Here is a 21,974-nt window from a genome sequence, read left to right as displayed (position 1 = left end):
AGCGTGTTAGCTGTTACTCATTGTTTATTTTCACTCATTTGTTGACAAATTAATATGCAGACAACATGGAGCTAATTAGAATTTCTAGTTCAAATAACCCGACAAATCGTTTCTACTGTCTGTACCGCAAAGCGATGGATAAAATTAGGAAAAATACACATCAAACGAAAGGACAACATTTAGATTGACGGGTGATTTTAATTAAATTTTAATTTTATTTTAACGTTTGTGTATTATCATACAACTTTGTTGTTAAACTTGCTACCGAAAGAACTACTGGAAATTCCTTTAGATGATCTTAGGGCAAATATTAAGAATGGTTTATTATTTGCTTTTGCCTATTCTCGTGCCTTAATTCCTAGATTTGGTAATTACCATTCCGAGCAAACATCATAAACTTTTAATTGCCCAAAGAAAAAGTCAACAAGAAATAATTAAATAGAACTAGAGCAAAACCTTGCGCGTCATTATCTCTCAGTTATCTGAGGTAAATATCTACAAGCACTGTGGGGATTATCAGAGATTCAAATGGTAAATGCCAAATAATTTACACCCCCACACCCACCAGACAATTCCCCACCTGACAACCGGCAATTATCAGGTATTCAGATGTTTTCCCTCAGCGGTAATCGAAGTGTCAAATCAGACGATTGGGAAAATTGCAGTTTACTGTGAATGCTTGACATGCAAGCAGATAAACTTCGAGATAAGCAACATTCATCTCCATATACACAGATTTATGAGGTCATAATTCTAATAACGAAAGTGGAAAGAAGACTTTAGATATGCGACAACCAAGATACTTGATATATATTATTTACAGCCAAAGGGAATTGGCTTAACTTGCATTAAAAATAGGGCACGTTTGCTAGACAATGAACCTTTAATTGTGAGAAATACATTTCGTGTTTATAAATCATTTATATATTCAAAGAGAGATTGGGAAACAAGAATAAGGTATAATTTTCTTTCGAGTGAGCTAACTATAGGTATAAAATAATAGAACTGATATCCTAAACATATTAAAATTATCCCCGTTTCAAAAATTTCCACATTGCAATCTACGAATATAATGAAATTTAGGTTCCCGTGGGTTTTCCAACTCTCAGACTTTATGACAAATTGGCTGTGCTATTAATGAACCGTTCGTAAATTTCCTCTAAGTTCAAGCAATCAATCAATCATACTCGATCGGAGGCGTCAGCGATAGAACTCTCCTATCGCCACAATCTGAAGGAGTGCCCACTGTGCCGCCATAAAATCGAGATAGATACAGATTCTTATCGGCCAAGCTCACCTGTATCGAGTGGTTCCGTCGGCTATTCCAGCGATTTACAGCGCCCAAAAGGTTTGCCAATGTCCGGCCTCAATTCACACCGTAAATAATTATCACTTAATTACCGATTTATGTGTCTATCTTGTAAGGTAGCGCACACATAATTCCATTTGCATAATTTTATTTTTATTTGAGAAACGGGACAGACACGATTTTAGCGGCACACAAAGCGCACTTTCAGATGGCACTTGTACCGAAGTGATCTCTACAAGCTGTATCTGTATTTGGACGCTAAATTAACACTTCCGCGGCATGAACTCAACGGTTGATTCATCCCAAGTGAGAGGTTTCCTTCACAGATCTCCGGCGGTGGACTTAAGTGGCTTCAATTGAGAGACGCCGCCCGGCTTTGCTCAGCTCCCTGCCAGAAATCAGAGATCCGAAAGCGCCAAGATATCCCGATCTCGATCTCGATCCGCACACCCGACTGACTATCCACCGTGACCGCTCGCGAACCGCTCGATCGCAACGTAGGAACGCAACTGACTCGGCCAGATTACCGGACCGGCTGATCGAGCGACTGATAAGCGCCGCAAAGCCCCACGGAAAACAAAGCCAGCTGATCGTTGGAGCGGGACGGATGGATATGAATCCATTGGCGGATCACTTGTAGCATGCGAGAGAAAAGTCAGATCATGCTATAAGTTAAACTTAGTTAGATTGCCTTTAAATATTTAATATCACGAGATTTTTCAACTTGAATTGGGGTCTGCGGGCCCTTTCAATATAATTTGTCACTAGTTTGTTTGTTAGTTTGTTGATGGGGAAAGAAAATTACTCTTTTAAATGTTACAGTTATGCCATTTTGAAATCGTGGCCAAGTTTGCGATTTAAAATATTTGAAAGATGAAAAAAGTAAATAAACAGACCACCCTTAGAGGACTAAACAGAATATAAGAGAATCCAACTGCAACCGGCTTAGATTTGGTAAAGTTATGGACTCTAAAAGTCCAATTTTGAGTCACTCTTTTACAAGACATCGGAAAATTGAAAATAACTAACATGAAAATGGGTCAAAATTTTGAGTCACACTATTACAAGACATCGGAAAATTGGAAATAACTAACATGAAAATGGGTCAAAATTTTAATAAACGTTAAACTGAAAATTTTGAATGCAGATTTTTAGAGGATCAAACCACAAGTCTTTAGAGGTATGCCACTTTGGAATCGGCTTAAGTTTGGTAAAATTATGAACTCTTGAAGTCCAATTTTGAGTCACTTTATTACAAGACATCGGAAAATTGGAAATAACTAACATGAAAATGGGTCAAAATTTTGATCAACGATAAATGGAAAATTTTGAATGCAGATTTTTAAAGGATCGAACCACAAGTCCTTAGAGGTATGCCACTTTGGAATCGGCTTAAGTTTGGTAAAGTTATGCACTCTCGAAGTCCAATTTTGAGTCATTTATTACAAGACATCGGAAAATTGGAAATAACTAACATGAAAATGGGTCAAAATTTTAATAAACGTTAAATTGAAAATTTTGAATGCAGATTTTTAAAGGATCGAACCACAAGTCTTTAGAGGTATGCCACTTTGGAATCGGCTTAAGTTTGGTAAAGTTATGAACTCTCGAAGTCCAATTTTGAGTCACTTTATTACAAGACATCGGAAAATTGGAAATAACTAACATGAAAATGGGTCAAAATTTTGATCAACGATAAATGGAAAATTTTGAATGCAGATTTTTAAAGGATCGAACCACAAGTCTTTAGAGGTATGCCACTTTGGAATCGGCTTAAGTTTGGTAAAGTTATGCACTCTCGAAGTCCAATTTTGAGTCATTTTTTACAAGACATCGGAAAATTGGAAATAACTAACATGAAAATGGGTCAAAATTTTAATAAACGTTAAACTGAAAATTTTGAATGCAGATTTTTAAAGGATCGAACCACAAGTCTTTAGAGGTATGCCAATTTGGAATCGGCTTAAATTTGGTAAAGTTGTGAATTTTATAAATCCAATTCCAAATCACCTTTTACAAGTCAAGCCACATGTTAACCATTAAACATTGCAGCTGGTATTTTGTATATTATTTACTGAATGAAATTGTTAAATACATTTATGTAACATAAAAATGAATAAACTGTATCGAAATTATTGTGAGTCTTAAGATAACTTTGCCAACTTTAGAAAACGTGTTACGTCGTCTTGGCTTGCTATATTTAAAGAAAAGGTGTCCAAACACATACACATACACGATTAAAGAACTTAAATATTTGATGCGGATTCGTCACCGAGCACAAAACGCTTATAGGCCTTGGTGAGCTGTTCGAGAAATATGAACGCGAACACAGTGTGCGGTCCAATACGACACAGATATGGGGTGAAACCCTTCCACAAGGCGGGGACTCCCTCGTTCTTGGCAACCTTCATCAGGACATCCATGGTGCCCTTGTATTCGCCGGATTTCTGCTGTTGAATACGGGTTTTGGCCATGTCCAGCGGCATTGAGGCAATGGTGGTAAGCAAACCCGACACCATGGCGGCGCAGATGTGAAGTGGAAGTCCAGAAACGTAATCGGCGAATACCTTCTTCAACTGGGAGTACGAGGCCAGCTGCACCATATTCACCACCATGGCACGACCCACAGTGGGCATGCATCCCCTCCAGAGGGCGGTCACGCCCTCTTCCTTCACGATCCTCGCGAAGGCATCACCCACATTCTTGTAGTTTCGCCTCTCCTCCGGCGGCAAGCGATTATCGGACATCATGCGGATCAGAGCCACCTCCGCCGGATTGCCGAACATGGCTCCAAATGCACCGGCCATAATGCCCATGCCCATACTGGCCAGAACTGTTGGCGGTGCATTGTAGTGATTGCGGTACGCCTCGTTCTCCATCTGATAGAATCCCATTCGAGCAGTCGTATAGGTGGCCTGTCTCATTAGTCCAGCACTCAAGCCATTATACAAGGCCAAAATGCCCTCGTTTTTAAACGTTTTCACCAGGCAGTCGAGGGAACTCTTGTACTCTCCCGTCGTGGCCGATATCTGCATCCTAGTCTTAACCAGATCCAGCGGTTGCACAATGCAGGTGGCCATCATTCCGGCCAGACCGCCATTGATGTACATCATGTAGCCGGGCATAGACTTTTTCTCAATATTGTACACCATCGCGAAACATCAACAAGAAGAAAACGGCAATCGAAATTTAATTTCTAAGACAGGTTCCGAAACGGATTTTTAAAGGCTTAGAATGGCACTCTTGGTTAAAAAAAACTATCTGATCATTATATTTTTCTATATTTCTGTTTTCTAAATATCCCGAAAAACTGGTTCAAAAAGGACATTACTTAATATTTAAAAACAGTAAAATTCACACTTAATTTAAAGCTTATCCACACATATAAATAATTAAATTAGATAAAATAGCAACTGAGCCCTTAAACTATTCATATATTTTTTTTTTTTGTTGCCCAATTTATTTTGGTATATAGAATATTACTTTTTTTATATAATATGAAAATAGTTCCTTTACAGAACATACACATTTTACAGAGATATATCGGATCAATTTCAATCTGTTTGAGGGTGAAAAAGTTGACAAAGGATCGTGGATAATTAGGATAGCCCTTAGTTATAGTCTTAGGTCGCCGGATCGGATGGTGAATCGCCAAGCATATGTTTGTTGTAGGCCTTGTTCATTTGCTCCAGGAAGACGAAGGAAAATACCGTGTGTGGACCCATGCGGATGAGGTAGGGTGTGAATCCTTTCCACATGGCGAAGGCTCCCTCGTTCTTCAGCACCTTCTTAAGGACATCAATGGTTCCAGCATATTCCGGCTTACCGTCGATCATTCTCATCTGCTGAATGCGCGTTTTGGCCATGTCCAGTGGCATCGAAGCCAATGTGGTCAGCAATCCAGACACCACAGCGGCGCTCATGTGAAGAGGTATCCCCTCATTGAGATAACCACGGAGGTGGTCCTTCATCAGGGAATAAGAGGCCAGTTGCACCATATTCACCACCATGGCACGACCCACAGTGGGCAAACATCCCCTCCAAAGGGTGACCACGCCCTCATCCTTCACGATCCTCACGAAAGCATCGCCCACATTCTTGTAGTTACGTCTGTGTTCCGGCAGCAAACGGTTATCGGACATCATTCGGATCAGAGCCACCTCCGCCGGATTGCCGAACATGGCTCCAAATGCACCGGCCATAATGCCCATTGTCATGCTGGCTACCACTGAAGGATCACTCTCGTAGTTCTTGCGATACCAGTCCAATTCCATTTGGAAAACACCCATTCTGGCTGTTGTGTAAGTCGCTTGTCTCATCAAGCCAGCACTCAATCCGTTGTAAAGGGATAGCATGCCCTCGTTTTTGAAAACCTTTGATAGAACATCATAGGAACTCTTGTATTCGCGAGTGCCCAAGGTTCCGGATATCTGCATTCGGGTCTTCAGCAAGTCCATTGGCTGGACAATGCAGGTGGCCAGCATCCCGGAGGTTCCGCCCATCACGTACTTCATGTAGGTTGGCACCGTTTTCTTCTCCACGCCGTAGACGAGCGCCATGTTGGACAGGACAATTGGATAATAATGTTGAGAAAAAGGGGAGTGAGAATTGAGTGTGTGATTTGAAGTGAGCCAAATTCTTATGTGACCCTAAATAAAGTTGATTTCTACAGCAGAGCCTTCTTTAATGATAAAGTTTGGTTTTTTTTTCTCCAACTTGCAAATGGAAAAAAGTACATTCAAAAACAAAAAGACTCAAATTTAAAGAATAATTAATTTAATGAACCTTTCCCATATATTCTCGGTAATTTTTCCTAAAATATCTTGGCAAGACTTTAATTCTTGTCATTATTTATAAAATTAGACTTAATTTGTTTTGTTGTGTGTTCCCTGAGTGTATGTCATATACAAGTCTGAATCAAAGTAATATGAAATTCGCTTATTTATTAATTTAAAAAAGATTTAACTTGCACTAACCATTAGATTTAGATTCAAGGGAGCTCAATCCAAAGTTCAGAGATGATGAAAGAATGAGTACCTCTGGGCCTTCGGTGGCCCTGTGGATTTGGGTCGCCGTGGCATTGATTTTAATTGTGGCAGTTAACAGGCCAACACCTCCGGCCAATTAACGGACCTCTATAATTTTCCTCACATGCCAGATAATTAAGCCGGTTTGGGGCCACCCTCAAATTAACGACACCCTGGCAAGCGGCTTATTATCTGCACATGTCTCGTTGCCAATCCAACCCTTCAACTTCTCCAGCTACCCAACACCCTTTTAGCCATTAGATGAGTACACAAAATCGTTTGGCATCGTTGGAAATGCAATTAGAGAGCAACTGAAACCCAAAGAACACTTTAGAGGAGGCATTCGAAAGGCCCCCAATTAGACAAGCCGAAATTGTTATGTCAGGCCATGACAAAAACCAAACCAAATTTCATGTACCCGCAAATGGCGTATCGACAACTCATTGCGGGCTAATTAAGAACTCATGCGGTGGCAAAGACCAACAAAATACAAGAAGGGAAAAGCGAAAAAAAATCTAGCAAAAATGGAGGAAGTAAGATAAATTTAGACATGGCAAAGTAACTTAGCCTGAGAAGGTCTATGATTTGAAATCAAAAATGATAATTAACAGAAACAATATATCCGTCAAAGAGGACAAAATTTGCTTATATTTGTATTAAACGAGAAGCACCGATCTTTAATGTGTTTCTCGCAATATTTTCTGATAAGGGAAAAAAAGTAGCATGCGATATCGCAATTACTTCATATTTACCCGCCGAAAAGTATGCAGGAGAATTTTCAATTTGCCAGTTCACAAACAATCCGCTAATTAGATGACAGCGCCAAAGTGGGCAACTTATCGATGGTACAGTGATACTTCATGTTTTGTTAATAGATTTTATTTTAAATGAATTTTAAAGCAAAAGAAATGCATTCAAAACTTGTCAATAAATATTAAAGTATTTAAGATTATATTAAAATTATGTTATCAAAATTAAATGTTTTTTAATATTGTTTTTGTAGTTGTGAGACTTTTTGTCTATACACTACCCTCTGTACCACTGAATACTTGAAATAGTCTTTTCATTGATTAAAACAAAGTCTAACAAGTAACATATTTATTTTTCACAAATTTATGCTCTCTCGATAATTCGAATTTTGCAAACTACTTTTAGTACTTGAATGCGATGAAAGGATATTGGAAACACATTCAGCAAATTAAGATAAACACACACAGAACCCACTAAAACTTGAGGCGTACTTGTGCTAAGTTGGCTAACGATGCAAATGTTGTTATCAAGCAGTTTACAACATAAATACTCTAATTATTTATGTGCATAAGTAAAAGTGGGGCAACAGTCTGCAGCAACTGCAACACCAACAATAACAATGGCAACAATGCAATCAAACAATCAGAGACAAGCTCGCTGAACTGAAATGCCAATTGTGAAAATTGTAAATAAATATTTTAACAGACGACGGGCAACAACAAGAAGTCGGGAAACTACAATAAATCAGATCATATCGGCGGCCGACTGCTGCGGTTTCAGTTGTGGTATATATATGTATATAGCCATAAAGCTATATGGCAGATCTATCGGCAGAGCAGCCCTACAAGCGTGGAAGGCATGGCGCAGGGAAAACTGCGAATAGCTAAGGAAAAATCGCAAAAAGCAAAAAAGCGCCAACAATAACAATAAGGGGAACGACACAACGACAACGATGACAATGCCGATAATAGCAAACGGAGAAGAAGGGAAGGAGTGCTATGGTATCCAAAAGAATCGCCTGAAAACCACAGAAATTTACGCTCAAGCGAACCGAGCTGAACTGAACTAAGTTGAGGTGAAGCTGCTGCTAAAAGCAAAATGACAATAACAGCTGCAATTCCAGGGGGCGGTGGGGAGATAGCCCTGTGTGAGAGCCGCAGCCAATGACAAAAAACTAACTACAACACGGAAAACAAAATAGGCTTAGAAAATGATTCAAGAAAAGTTTTTAGAGATAACAAATAAATCTTTAATAATTGTTTATTCTATAAAAAGTATCATATACTAATCTTTATTATCGTATACTTAATTATTATCGTATACTTAATTATTTTCGTATACTTAATAATCCGACATATTTTTATTCCAAAACCTTATAATTTTTATTGTTTCAATTTAAAAAATCATAATTTATATTATGCATTTAGAAACCTTAAGAAATACATAAATAATATGCCAAACAACTTTTTTAGTTAAAATTTCACGGGCCACTTAAATAATGCGTTTTTAAAAAACCGAAAAACTTACAAAAATAATACATTTACACATAGTCTGCCTTAATTTAATTATATAATTATCAGTAAAAGCCATTGTTACGTTTTCCCTCTGTGTACGAAAAACGAGGCATTAAGTAGCGAACCGTTAAGAAGTCATTCGAAGTTGGGTAGACCAAAAAACCTGAAGCAGCTCTATGCCGCCCTGCGAGTGAGTGAATCAGCACTAGGTGGTAATTTCTGGAGTAAACAGAGCGAATTCAGAGCTAAGCCCGACGATAAAACTTCGAGTGAGAGCGGCAGTGAGAGCTGCGATCGTAATTGCGCTGGGCTAGAGAGTAAAAGTCTTTGAGCAAACGAGAGCGACGAGTAGCGAAAGTTAAAGCCGAACCGGAGAGCCAAAGATTAACCGATCTAAGAGATCAACAAATAACACCCGAAAAAAACAAATCTTCCGGGGAAGTGTGTCATCAAAAAATCGATAATTTGCTGTCTCCCTCGCTCCCTCACAAGTTCAACGCACAATGCAAAAAAAAACAGTTATTGTTGGACAATAAATCAATGGCAACAGCAGACTACAGATTCTAAGCCCCCCCAAAAAAAAAACATGACGAGGAAAACCGAAGACTCAGGCAACGAACTTGCGATCTTGGGAGACGAGATCTTCATCTCTCTTTCTAGAGAGAGAGAGAGCGAGATTTGCTCGCTTTTCGAACTCGAAGCGCTGTTTTCGAACTCCAAGCTGTCCGGCAGCTGAAACTTTTGGTCATTCATTCGTCGTTGAACCGTCGTGCAGCTCGAAACGCGACGCGATCAGTTGGATATATACTTAAATTGTCCAAGAGATATATAAACACGATTCTTCTTCGCCGAAGAACGAACGTTTTCCCAGACCTGCGTCTGTGTGTGTGTGTGTGCGCGCGTTGCGGTGTGCGTGTTACCATTTGCATTTGGGCTTTTTAGCTTTTCAGCTTTTTAGTTTTAACTCGCTTTTCGTTCCATTTCGCCGCGTTGCATTTGGCCAGCGATTGCATTTCTCGGTTTCGTTTTTGGATCGCCTTTCGTTGTTTTTTGGGTAGGGGGCCTTAAAATAGCCTTTGCCGTAATTACTGGGCTGGCCGCAAGAAAACGTGTTTGTGTCTAAACTACAGTTACAACCAGAGCACCAGTTGCAGCTGCATTTCACTGAAAGTGTTTGCCGAAAAATAAGAAAGAAATAAGAAAAAAAAATAGAGTGTTCGATAAAGAAAAAGAAAACGTCACTCGGTCTGTGCGTTCTTCTTCTATTTGTTCACCAGTTAACATTGTGCTCATAATTTATTGTACCCAGCGATATGCAAATAGAAAGCAACAAATTTGTACAGCAAGTGGAATATTTCAACGTTTAATTTGGACCCCAAAACACCAAAAGGTAAAGCAAATGCATTCTAACAAACAAGAAAAAGATATAATACAAACTATAGATAATATCGCCAAGGGGGCATAAAGCTAATGAGGCAAATTGTGAAAACGTCAGAACTGCTCTGAACTTGATTTGGTTAATATATTCATTAGTATACATTTCTCCCGATGACGATTTGCATATCAGTCGGTGTCGCAGGTTCACAACTTCTGTTTTTTGTCGTTCGAAGAAAGCTTCGGTTAGATCATCGCATCGCAGCTCACGTTTTTCCCGAACAGTTCGCTGTTCCTTCTTCTGCGAACCCCTAAATAACACTTGCTGCACGATTGAACTTTAAACCGCATTCTTGGCCTGTCTGCCTGGTTTTCTCGACTCTCCGACTCGGACGCATCTATCACAGATCGGTGAGTGGTGGCCAATTTTCAATGGATCGAAGCTGCTTCGTGGGAACTCTTGACTCTTGAGCCCGAGTTCGGGCCTGGCATTTCGCGGCACACATTTTAGCCCTGGCTAGCTAGCAAAAACAGAGCCGAAAACAGGCTTACAGAACAGGAATTTCCACTCCTACAACAAATGCGCCGACAATTGACATTTTTGTGTAATTGCCAGTTTTATTTCTGTGGTTTTAGTTTCGGATTTAATACGTTTTTAATCGCGAGTTTAAATTAATGAATATTTTGAGTTTTATTTTAATTCAATTTGACTTAAATAGTTATACCCTGAAAAGCCAAGCCTTTGAATGGAGTCTTGTTGATATATATTAATGACTTTATTTTTTGAGAACAAAATAATTTTTGTAGACAGTTTTTTTTGCAGTTTTTTTATGCGAGTATTGTAAAATTTGTAATATCCAAAGTAGTAATTTGACTTTTGCAGGCAACCAAATTCTCTGTATTTTTCCAATTGTTAAACCCATTTTTACCGCAAGAACTTCACTGAAAGCCGATTTCATTTGTTTGTAATGTTTTTTTATTTATCCTTATTTTTTAAAGTATGTTTTTGTTTATGTACAATATCATGTTCTATGATTTTTAATCGTCAACAATTAAGCTAATATGATGTGCTAAACTAGGGAATTTAAGATTGCAATAGACTAAGTTAGACTTAGACAAAGATTTCTGGACCAATTATGTCCATCTTGGCGGGTCCACCACGGGATAATCGGGGCTTCGGAGGAGTACTTGGCGCCTTGACACTCACAGCGGGTTCGGTGTTGGATTTGTTGTCATCACTACTCTTGGAGTTACTGGCGGAGGAGGACCGTTTGCGTCGCATGTTTTTGAGCTGATCGCGGAGTTGCTCCTTGTAGACGAGCTCCCTTTTGCAGGCCTTCAGGTCCTCCATGCTGCAGTGCTTCATGTGGCGGATGGTGCGGGATACCAGGCCGTCGATGATGTGGATCTTGGTGCGGGACAGCCGCGTGGGTTCCGCATGACGGCGGGTCAGTTCGCTCTGGTACTGGAAAAGCAGATAGCCCACGCTCGGACGAGCTCCGCGTCGGTGGTTGACGTTATTACGTTGGCTCTCCATTCCAGATATTTATCTTTTTATTTTTCTTGAGATTTTATAACGATTGAAATCTCTGACAGAGCGAGCTGTGACTGCTTGGCAGCTTGAGCTGTGAATGATGTCCTGTTTCGCCATGCCAGGATTATTTATATCTGGGGCGCAAAGCTACCTGTTGACCCGTTGACCCGTGTACGCCGCGTAATTACCTGAAGTGCTTCGGTAAAACCAGATCCTTTCCTTTTTCCTCGTACCTATTTTCGATCCCTTCAAAAAGTTGTTAAATATTTGACATCGCAGGCCAAAGTTGCACATGTGTGGGTGGCTCCTGGCTTTGGATCGTGTTTATGTTGCGCGGCATTTGGCCGAGTGGAAAATGTTTATGGCTTGACCTTTTGCTTAAAGACTTTACGTTACAGCTGAGCCAGCCACTGAATAAATATGGGGGATAAGGAGAAGATTATACGGTGACTAAGTGTCTGCGGATTGTGTTCAATCGTTTTGAGCCATGATTAACTAGCGACCAACACTTGCCGTTGGAAATTTTGTCAATGAAAATCAGCTTGCTTGGAGAACACATATTTTTGAATGAAATGATGTCTTTTAGAGTAAAATGTCAAACAACTTTTGTTTAATAATACATGTTTTCAAGAAGGTATCAACAGATCATAAAGTTATGCTTATTTTCAATTTTAAAATGAAAAATGTTCTATAACAGTATTTAATTGACATATTGTTTTTAAGTGACTTTCTTAATAAGATAATATTAAGGCGAATAACTCAATATAAGCACTTTAAAAGATTATGATATCCTCTTAAAAATTAACCCCCACTGTTGAGTTTTCAACTCTAAAGCAAATCTTAATTTCATTGCATTGCCCCGCCTTTAAGTTTTCAAGAATTACATTCCACTTGAACCACTGCTCAAGAAATGTTCGTCTTTTAACCCAAACCCTGTTACTAAATAAATTCCCACTCAACTCTCGGCAAATGAAAAACATTTATATTTAATGAGTTGCCATGAAGTGATAAATATAATCCCAAAGTGGCACTCGTTCTCCTTTTTTCTGAGCCACAACTCATGGCTGAAGGACTGCATGTTAAATATTTATTTATGAACGAATGTCTGCGACCTTGGCTTGACCCCCCCGCCATAAAAGCGATTTAATGTGGGTTGGTTAGATGATTTTAAAAATGCTTTTCATGTAATTGTAATTTCACTTAACGTAATTGACACGCGGCCCCCGCTCTAAATACGCCTCGAATCAAGTTAATTTCAACTTAATTACGACCGAAGGAAAGTGAAAATTCCCTAGCATTGTCTGGGGCTTATCAACGAATTCTCTTAAGGAAAATTTATTGAGCTGCATTAAGTCCGAATAATAATGGTAATAACAATAACAATGACCAGTGAAAGTTGCTTCGTATTTATGGTAATTCTTTGGTGGTAAATAAATGATGATTCAATGGCCATTTGGGTGCTAAATGCAAGGGCCTCCAGTTGAGATGTACGGATGATAATGATGGTGATACAGCAATCATTGGGATTGTCTCGTCTGGTTAATATACACTGAAATATATGCCTCGACACGCACAGACTGAAGTCCCCCAAATCCAAATCCATTTCGTGGCCCGATTCATTGAGCGCGTTGAATTGGAAGCTGTCGGCGAGCTGTCAAAGGCAGTTGCTCAAAATGGTTGCTAGCCCGCATGGCCTTTTTGGCCAGCCCCTGGGCCACCATTATGACCTTTACCTGCCTACCTGTACCTTATGCCCCGACTACCTGTAAACCGACAAATGAGCGGGGCGGTCGAGGATGAGGTCGAGTGGCCTCGAGGGGCCATAAAACGCTGATGCTGCACATTTGCTTAATCCGGCGCGTGGTCTTTCCCAAAGTTCTTAATCCGGTTTCGAAATCCTTTTGTTTTCGCTACATTTCAGCTACTAAGTGCAATTATAAAAGGATTATGCCATCACTGACCTGAAGGAACCCTCGACCCGAGTCGTCTAGTCGCACAAAACGCAGCTCATCCACTTTCGTTATGAATTACCTGGAAGTAGTTAAGTTGCAAAAAGTCTGGTCTTTTGGGAACTGCAGTTATGCTAATGATTTACATTTACATACGCATCTCTGCGTTCCATGCAAATGCATACGACACATGTGTAAGTCTACGTACTTTACGTTGATGTCACTCAGGTGCTGAGTCAGAGAATTCTAGTCGTTGGTTACTTGGAAATGGTTTTAAACTCTTTTTGAGGTTCTACGCTGGAGGTTCCCCAAGAATTCCGTGGAATGATGGTGGTCGGTGAAAGGTTTACTTTCGGTTAAGTGCAATGAACAAATACAAGTTCTTGGGAATACTCCTAAGAATTTATGGGAATGAATGCATGAGAATGCGGTGGGAAAAGGTATTACAATGCTCACAGCACATACTTTATTATGATAACTTGTAAATTAACTTAAACATCTTGTTAACACATATTTTTAAACAGTTTAAATAACTAGTAGTTATAACTTGAATGGAGATTTCGTGACTGTGTTCATTAAAAGCTTTTTTCTCTTATATTCTGTGAGTTAACTAGTCGATTTATATATAAAATTTTCTTTTTACTTATTTTGTCATATGTATTTATATATTTTTATTAATGAAGCTATGAATAGTCAAGAGACCCTCTAAACTTGGTTTCAAAATAATCTGTTACAGAATTCTAACAAGTTCGTGCAAGATGCCCAGCTGTATATTTCCCATTTAATCCTGGTATCACTTTTACTTACCTTTTTCCTAGCATTATGACTAATAATAATGTCTGGTCAACCGAACAAAGGCTTAAGATCCAAAAATGGGGATTAGGCCGGATTAGGTAATGAAATATTTTGGCACAAATATTTACAAAGGAGACAAGCAGCACTTGACCTGTTTTGACCTGACCTTTCACAGGTCACCACAGGTAGCCAAAATTAGGTCAAGTTTGATATATAAGAAGTAGAGTTAGGGATTGCGGATATCACTCGGCGACGAGAAGTCAAGGCGAAAGGAACTCATTGCTTTCACCCAGCTAAGTCCATTATCCACGAACCATGGAGCACGACAAATTCCAGAAGCCCACTGTCACCTATCACCTGTTCCTGTACCGCGTCGAACTGGCCAGGCGGAATGCCCGGCAGCTGCGGCTTTCCCGCACCAAGATCGAGATCACGGACGAGCTCATCTCGAATACGGTGCGCAATCTGAAGACGTGCAGCTTGGACGACCTGAAGGCGGTCAACCGGGAGCTTCTGTTCAAGCGGAAACTGCGGAGCAACGTGTCCAAGCTGAAAAAGGAGGCCAAGCGGCTGAAGAGCGAAGATAATCCACCAAAACAGGATTAGTGGCGAATCAATCAGACCGCATTGATTTATTGTATATATCTTGTGTAAATAAATACTATTGATAAGACTTTTGCATTGAAAACGCTTTTGAAACTTGTTCTTTTTAATGGTACAAGGGGGAGAGAAAAAAACTGGTAGCTGATTCAGTCTGGCTGGGCTTAGAGCTTCTCGTTTGCATTGAACCGTGGGTACACTGTACAAAAATATATATTGCGGCTAAGATTATTCAAATAGAAATAAATAATTAATATTAATTAATTATTATTGTCCAAAGTCAATATGGTCTACCACCACAGAAAATACTTATTGTTTCGATGTGTTTATCACTTATTTTCATCTTAAATCCTTTTGATCTGATCTGATTCTTGACTCCCTTTATAACATAAATTATTATATCCATTAAATCCGACAAATACTTTTTTGTTATTACATTTTCACAATAACTATTTCTTTCTCTGTACAAATTAACGGCAAAAGCAAAGCAAAGTCACCAGAGATCCGCTCGAAAAAAGACCTCTGACAGTCGCTGACCCAAACCAGTTGGAAACTTTATGATCGCTGCTTTTGTTATTTCTTCTTAGATTATTTTTTTTGTTTTGCCGACCAACTTAATTAGAAATTGCAAATGCAATTAACCAAAAGCAAACGGCCAAATGCCAATGTTTTAATAAAATTTTAATTCGATATATATACATATGTGTGGCGGTATACAGAGATACGAAGATTGGCTGACACTGAGCGAACGCGATGGAAACCAAACCAAACTGGTTCGTTGCATAAATTAACCAAAAGGCAGCGGCAACAAAGTCAAAGAGTTTGGGGAAGGGGGTGGTGTGGGAGCAGCAGTAAAATGAGAAGAAACAAAAAGTTAGCAACTTGCTAAAAGTCAGCGAAATAAATAAAAATCAGCCAACGTTAACAGACGCTGGCTGAAACAGTTTTGCCTTTGTTTCGACTTCCTCTGCACCGAGGTCCAAGCTCTAGACAAATTTATTTCGTGACATTGTTCAATTTATGTGTGTGCCCGGCTCCTCGGAGATGCTGTAATAAAACAAGCCCAGTTCATAGATCGCAACAGATGTCGCTCTTTTGAGTTGTTGGCGCCAGCTCTCGAAATAATTGCGGTGATCATTCTTTTTCCCATTCCCATAAATCATATGCTGTAAAAGTTTGAGTGTTGATTTTTTACGATTTAACAAATATTTTTAAGACTACATCAGCAAAAATTATTAACTCACTTATTTATTTATTTTAAAAAGGCACAAAACCTGTTATATTATTATTTACAAGGCTTTTATTGTTATCGGTTGTCCATTACCATTGCCTTTTTCAGTGTTTTTTGTGTGACTCAAAATGATTCACCTTTACTTTCACTAAATATGGTTTAAGGACTTAATACAATATTATTTGTGTAATATTTAATAACCCTGCGACACGAATTTAATTTTATCAAAATGTTTCTAAGACCCGTGTATTTTCTACAATATTTCATAATTCATAAAATACTCGACTTCAGGCAAATCAAAGTTTTCATGCCTCTCTCTTTTGATTAGAATTCTCTTTCTCCGCCAATCACAATTTGTTGGCTTCAATAATTCATTGTTTTTGCCGCCGTCACTGCTTTTGGCAACGATTATTGAAGGACAGGCGGGCTTAGAATCACAGCCAGGCGGATAGACAACTTGAGGTTGCTGTTCTACTTGACAAATGGATTTCTGTGGCCTGACCCACGGCGGCAATAGCAACAAATTCGCTGCGGCATAGGAAAATCATCAAATCACGACTTTGAGCTCTTTTGATTGACATGCACAAAAAGGAGCAAAAACGCGAGAGAACAAACATTAACGGCAACAACTACCGCCGCCTGATTGTTCATAATTAAAGCCAAGCGGCCCGAGGCTGTTGCCAGTAAAAATCGCAAATTTCGCAATAATTCTTTGGCGTCACCAGAGTCGCCAGTCTCGAGGTGACAGAGAACGTTCCTCAAACAGTTGGCTCCAACCGCCGATGAATTATCTCACACACCACAGTCAGATATACGCCACATTGCCAATACGCCCCGTTAGCCAGAGCGCTTATTAACGCATAATTAGCATATTTAGTGTGGCTCGAAGATTGCATCCCGCAGAGTAATTACTTCGATACCCTGCCTTAGTTTCGCTTTGATACAAGTGACATAGCATTATTTGGCACTGAGAAAAAATATTCAACTTTCTACTCGATAAAGATTTTTGTTTTTTGGATATAACCTAATAGAAGTTTGGTTTGTAGTTAAAAAAATACGGGTTTTTAAATGAGTTACATTTGATTTATATTTTGGAATTATATATACATTTTAAATCTTCTTAAAAACATCGCTTTTTATTGATTGAGATTTTAGTGACTTAACAATTATTGTTGATGTCATTATTATTTTTAAAAGTGTACTTATTTCAAGTTAAGCCTCATTTAGTGCCGCACTCTGTTACCATTGCCACGAACCAATTGACCAACCCACCAGTCCGCCAGCCTCCCCTGCCCCTCGGCCCGCCCCCTCCCCTCCTCCATGTTGACCGCTCAGCTTGTACCGTTCACTTTGCGACCATTTCAGTCGCCAACGCCAGTCGACAAAGGCAACAACTACAAGAGCAACTAAGGCAACAATTGTCGCATTTGACATTTAGCTACAATTACTTTTTTTTAGCCGTCTTTCGTTGCTTATATTTGGCATGACTCGTTGGCCATATCTCCCCCTTTTGCATTTCCATAGCGCGAAACTTGTTATAAATTTAAAATATGCACACTCTTTTTCCCCACCACTTTTATTTTCAAGGTGTTGCGGTCAATTAAATTGCGACAAAAATGTTTTTTCCTCGTGCACAGAAAAACAGCTGACATGACAAGAGATTCGCTGGGTTATTTTTAGAAAGTCGATCACGTTTATGAGGGGGTATATCGGTTTTATATTGTGCTGATTTGGTTCGGTAATGAAAAATGGATTTGAAAAATACATTTTTACAAGAAGGGGGTCGAATTGGTAGAATTGTACAGACTAGTTGTCTTTCCGACTGGATTGGATTTAAAACTAGTAAAAACCAACATATTGTAAATTTAAAATCACAATCCGAGACCTGTTTAAATTGTCCTTTTCTGGTGGCATTTCCTTTGTTTCTTGCAACTCTGCTCTGGCCAAAATAGGCAACCTGATGCCCCTGTGACTTGCATTGTGTCTCGAAGGTGTGGCCGTTGCACTTATCCACATCCATAGATATTCTGTGGTGGGCGTAAGCGGTTGCCCCCAAAACTGGAATCGGAATTGTCTGCATGCCTCGAAAATCGACTTCTTTGAGGCGGTCCCAGTGAGCCTTTCATAACTTTTGGCATTTACAATTTTTAATCATATTTCGTGAGGACCGTCGGCGGGCAGAAATGTCGTTCGAGCGTAACTTATGGATACTCTGTGGATGGGCCTGCATCTCCATCTCCATCTGCATCTTTCTCTCAGCAATTTAACCGTTTTCATTTTTTATGCATGTGCATTGCATTTGTAGCTCATTTGCATTTGCGGTTGCTGGCGTCGTCATCCTTGTGCTGGGTGTCTGCCATGCAATTTGCTGCAGAAAAAAAATTCCAAAAAAAAAGATGTACAAAAAATTGATCCGAACGAGTGCCTGGCGCCGAGCATTTGGCAGCATTAAATTTAATTTTATTAAAGAAAAAACTTTGCTCTCATATGCATGTGTGTGGGAATTGTACAAATGACAACAGGCGCAAGTTGCTGCTGCAGTTGATGTTGCTGGTGTTGCTGTTGCTGCTGCTGTTGTCGCCACATGTTGTTGACGTGCATGTTGCCGCGGTCCGCCTTTGTTTTATGGTCTGTGCGGGTGTCTCTGCGAACTTCGATTAAGTTTTCCGTTCTCCAACGAGATTGAAATTGTAACAATTACGTTTATTTACGTATTGCAGCTTGTTTCTTGCTCCTTGCACTTTAAACCAATCGGTTTCTGTGGGTTTTCCTGCTTCCAGAATCCCAGAAGCAACCGTTTGTGTTGCTGTTCAGCATCTTAACCTGTTCCATGTGGCATACTCCATATTCATTTTGGTGCCCAAGGACATCGACATCGAGAGTCATCATCATCAGTAAAACGGCAGCTGAAGAGGATTCGAAGAAATACACGTGAAGGAAATAAATAACATAAAGAAAACTGTATTTATAAGCAATAAAAATATCGCTTTTATCTAATTTCAAATTCAAGATTTGAAAATGAGATTCAGATAGACATTTTAATATCGTTAGGAAAGGATTAATTTATTTTATTATTTCATAACTAATTACTTTTAATGCATAGCTATATTAAAGATGGTTAATTACACATGTTAATTCAATCCAAAAAAAATCCGCAATTAATGCAGCATAAATAATACAGTATTTATTTGTTTCTCTGTATTGGCAGAAGAAAAAGCCGCTATATCGAAATGCTTCTCATCATCATTTGCATATGTTACACTTTATTTATTGTTGCGGTTGTTGTGTTTCTCTCTGTTATTCGCGCATTGCATTACAAAGAAAATGGCGTTATAGGTTGGGTATAGTGGGGTGGCGAATGGGCAGAAGAGCAGATATAACTCATACGCAACGTTAACCTCGCTCTTTCTTGCTCGCATATTTATAGCAGTTACGTGAGACTTTGTTTATGTGACAATTGCTTTTTGTTTCACAGTTCGGCTTCTGCACACGCTCTCGCACACATGTTTGCTTATTCATTTATTTATCTTTTCTGTTTCGTTATAATTTTTTGGGAGTTGTAATTTATGTCATTCGATTGTGCAAGAATTTTGCGAACATTTGCTGTTGGCACCTCAGCGCTCCTCTGATGAATGGAAGCCTTTCAAGTTCTCCCTGGAGTTAATTAATTGTGCACTTAAAAAAAGGAAATCGCAGTCGTAAATGATATTTATATAAAATGTGTTTAATTTGTAACCATTTTTATGGCTCAAATTGTTTAGTAACTTTTTAGGAAACAATTTATTTAGCTATTAATAAATTAAGTAAACTACAAATTGCTTTAAAATGCATTTTTATTTTTACGCAATATGACAGCAAAGGTTATTTTATAACTATTGCTATATTTTTGAAATTGAAAGATCATTCACTTATGAGTTTATCATGCTCCCTAATGATATGCTTTTACTTTTAGCATTCTGAATCCCTATTTCCTCTACTAGTGCTGTTAATGCCCTCGCACCGCCTGGTAATTGAATTGAACTCAGCTCCCTTTTTCCGCGCAGATCGCTTGCTGCTCATTATTGGCCAACAATCAGTGGAATGGAGGGGAGGGGGGCCTTGGTCTCGGCCTGGGCAGTATCATTTTCGCATTTCGATGTCCGATTACAGGCGGCAACGCTAACTAGAGCAGCAACAATAGAAAAAAAAAGGTACAATGGCGGCAGAGGCAACAACTATTATGACAGCGACTGGCTGAAGCAAAAGCAATTTGTTGCACTCACTCAGATACACACGAACACATGGATGCAGAGTCGCACACAACTACCAGATAGAATTGTATCTGTGAGAGACAACTCAGTGAGCTGGTCCGGTGCTATGAAAAATGGATCTGCTCCAGAAGATTTCAGTAATCTCGTTCGTCACACTTGGCCGCTCAAGTACAAATTTATGAAGACTCCGCCGAGGAACATTCAGTCCGCCCTTTTTCGACCATGTCCGAGTGGGTTTTATTAACTTGTTCTATGTACCAGTCGAGAATGTCACGGTAGAGTGGCCAAAGTGTCAGTGGATAAGACATTCCGATTGCCCGATTGCCGGTTATGATGTAAGTTCAATAAATTTTCCATTGCAACAATACCCAGACAATGGCAGCCGGTAATCAGTGTTGTTGCCTCAGCTCATTTGCATGGCAATCTTTTGCGAAATCCCAGCTAAATGACTCCGGTATCCCCTCCTTTGTGAAGAAATGGGCGTGTTGTTGAAAGCGCAAAACAATTAATGTGACTGCGATGGGCTTAATGAACTTTTGCAAAAGGAAAAAAAAAATATTGTAACCAAGTGGGAAAAGGGAAAACCGGCGATTGTCTCCATCCCCATCTTCATCTCCGCCGATCGTTATCCCTTTCACATTCGATTTAGCATTTAACGATGCACGAAATCAACCTCTCCGGTGCCCATTTCCACAGCGATTTCCACTTCCATCCCGACAATTTCCACACATTTTTCAATTAATTAAACCAAAAATATTCCTGTTGCTTCTGTTGTTCCCCGTAGCCTTTTACAATTGACGTAAAATATAATTAAAATTGCTCATGTCAATACGCAAAGCGAAATCGGAGTCGAGGGGTTTGAAAAAGGCACAAAAAGTCAGCGAGCTGCGACGCATTCAATCAATGCGTGGCAGACAAAATGCAAAATGCACTTTTATTGTATTTTAAAACAAATTGAAAAGCCAACAATTCGCTGTAGAAAAAAGAACTGAAAATGTTGGCGTGGGCAGAAAATTAAATACCACATAGTTGTATGCTCTGTAAAAAATCCGAAATATGTTTGAAAAGAGAATTAGGGAGAACTTCTTGTTAACATAGAATTACATTTATTTTAATTACTTCCAAATGAGCTGAAACAAAAAACTGTTGACTACTAACTTCACCTTCTACTAATTGCCAGCTTACCAAAATGAGATTAATATTGAACAATAAATACAGAACTAATTTGTAAAGATTTCGTACATCACCCAAAAATGTTTATAATGACCTCGATCCTTCAACGTTCATAAATTTTCATGTTGCCATGTCAAAATGATAATCAGAATTTATGGTTTAATTGCTAGATAATAGAGCAAAGAATTAATTCCCATGTTCCCATGGCATTTATGGCAAACAAAGCCCATCATATGTCAGTTGAAAACATTTTTGGGTTAGGGTATTTCTGCATACATTGCTGTGTAATAATAAATATTTTGTTTGGCTTTTGTTTATGTAGAGCTTCGCTTTTTGCGAATGTTTTATGCCATTTTTTTTGCATTTAATCTTGCATTACTCTCGTTGCAGCTTTGATTTTTGCTGTTGCTGGCATGTAAATGGGCTAAAAGGGCGGGGTTTTTGTCGCTGCATTTTTACGCCTGCCTA

At 39.2% G+C, this 21,974-nt stretch overlaps 5 protein-coding genes across 5 annotated transcripts in view; 2 read left to right on the top strand and 3 right to left on the bottom strand.

The window, feature by feature from the left end:
• Nucleotides 1-3,490: 3,490 nt before the first annotated feature.
• On the bottom strand, nt 3,491-4,532 carry LOC108039512 (mitochondrial 2-oxoglutarate/malate carrier protein). The gene has a single exon (XM_017116542.1). The coding sequence runs from the start codon at nt 4,459-4,461 to the stop codon at nt 3,556-3,558; it is 906 nt and encodes a 301-aa protein (XP_016972031.1). The 5' UTR covers nt 4,462-4,532; the 3' UTR covers nt 3,491-3,555.
• A 206-nt stretch (nt 4,533-4,738) lies between these two features.
• Nucleotides 4,739-5,939, bottom strand: LOC108039510 (mitochondrial 2-oxoglutarate/malate carrier protein). Its single transcript, XM_017116541.2, has one exon. It carries the CDS (start codon nt 5,866-5,868, stop codon nt 4,933-4,935), a length of 936 nt encoding a protein of 311 aa, XP_016972030.2. The 5' UTR covers nt 5,869-5,939; the 3' UTR covers nt 4,739-4,932.
• Nucleotides 5,940-9,370: 3,431 nt separating this feature from the next.
• Nucleotides 9,371-21,974, top strand: part of LOC108045610 — a 118,955-nt gene continuing 106,351 nt past the window's right edge. Inside the window, 1 exon segment of the mRNA XM_044457627.1 lies at nt 9,371-9,990. The gene's annotated coding sequence lies outside the window, so the exon portion shown is untranslated.
• Nucleotides 10,942-11,593, bottom strand: LOC108039508. Its single transcript, XM_017116539.2, has one exon. The coding sequence runs from the start codon at nt 11,509-11,511 to the stop codon at nt 11,086-11,088; it is 426 nt and encodes a 141-aa protein (XP_016972028.1). The 5' UTR covers nt 11,512-11,593; the 3' UTR covers nt 10,942-11,085.
• LOC108039509 lies at nt 14,512-14,940 on the top strand. Its single transcript, XM_017116540.1, has one exon. The coding sequence runs from the start codon at nt 14,568-14,570 to the stop codon at nt 14,856-14,858; it is 291 nt and encodes a 96-aa protein (XP_016972029.1). The 5' UTR covers nt 14,512-14,567; the 3' UTR covers nt 14,859-14,940.

This window comes from Drosophila rhopaloa, unplaced genomic scaffold (genome assembly GCF_018152115.1).
Source record: "Drosophila rhopaloa isolate 14029-0021.01 unplaced genomic scaffold, ASM1815211v1 contig_163, whole genome shotgun sequence".
Classification (NCBI taxonomy): Eukaryota; Metazoa; Arthropoda; class Insecta; order Diptera; family Drosophilidae; genus Drosophila; species Drosophila rhopaloa.
Note: the sequence above shows the minus strand (reverse complement) of the source record. Positions and strands in the feature narration are given on the sequence as shown.

Coding starts and splice junctions, on each gene's coding strand:
- LOC108039510 (XM_017116541.2), bottom strand. CDS start 5,868: ATGGCGCTCGTCTACGGCGTGGAGAAGAAAACGGTGCCAACCTACATG.
- LOC108039512 (XM_017116542.1), bottom strand. CDS start 4,461: ATGGTGTACAATATTGAGAAAAAGTCTATGCCCGGCTACATGATGTAC.
- LOC108039508 (XM_017116539.2), bottom strand. CDS start 11,511: ATGGAGAGCCAACGTAATAACGTCAACCACCGACGCGGAGCTCGTCCG.
- LOC108039509 (XM_017116540.1), top strand. CDS start 14,568: ATGGAGCACGACAAATTCCAGAAGCCCACTGTCACCTATCACCTGTTC.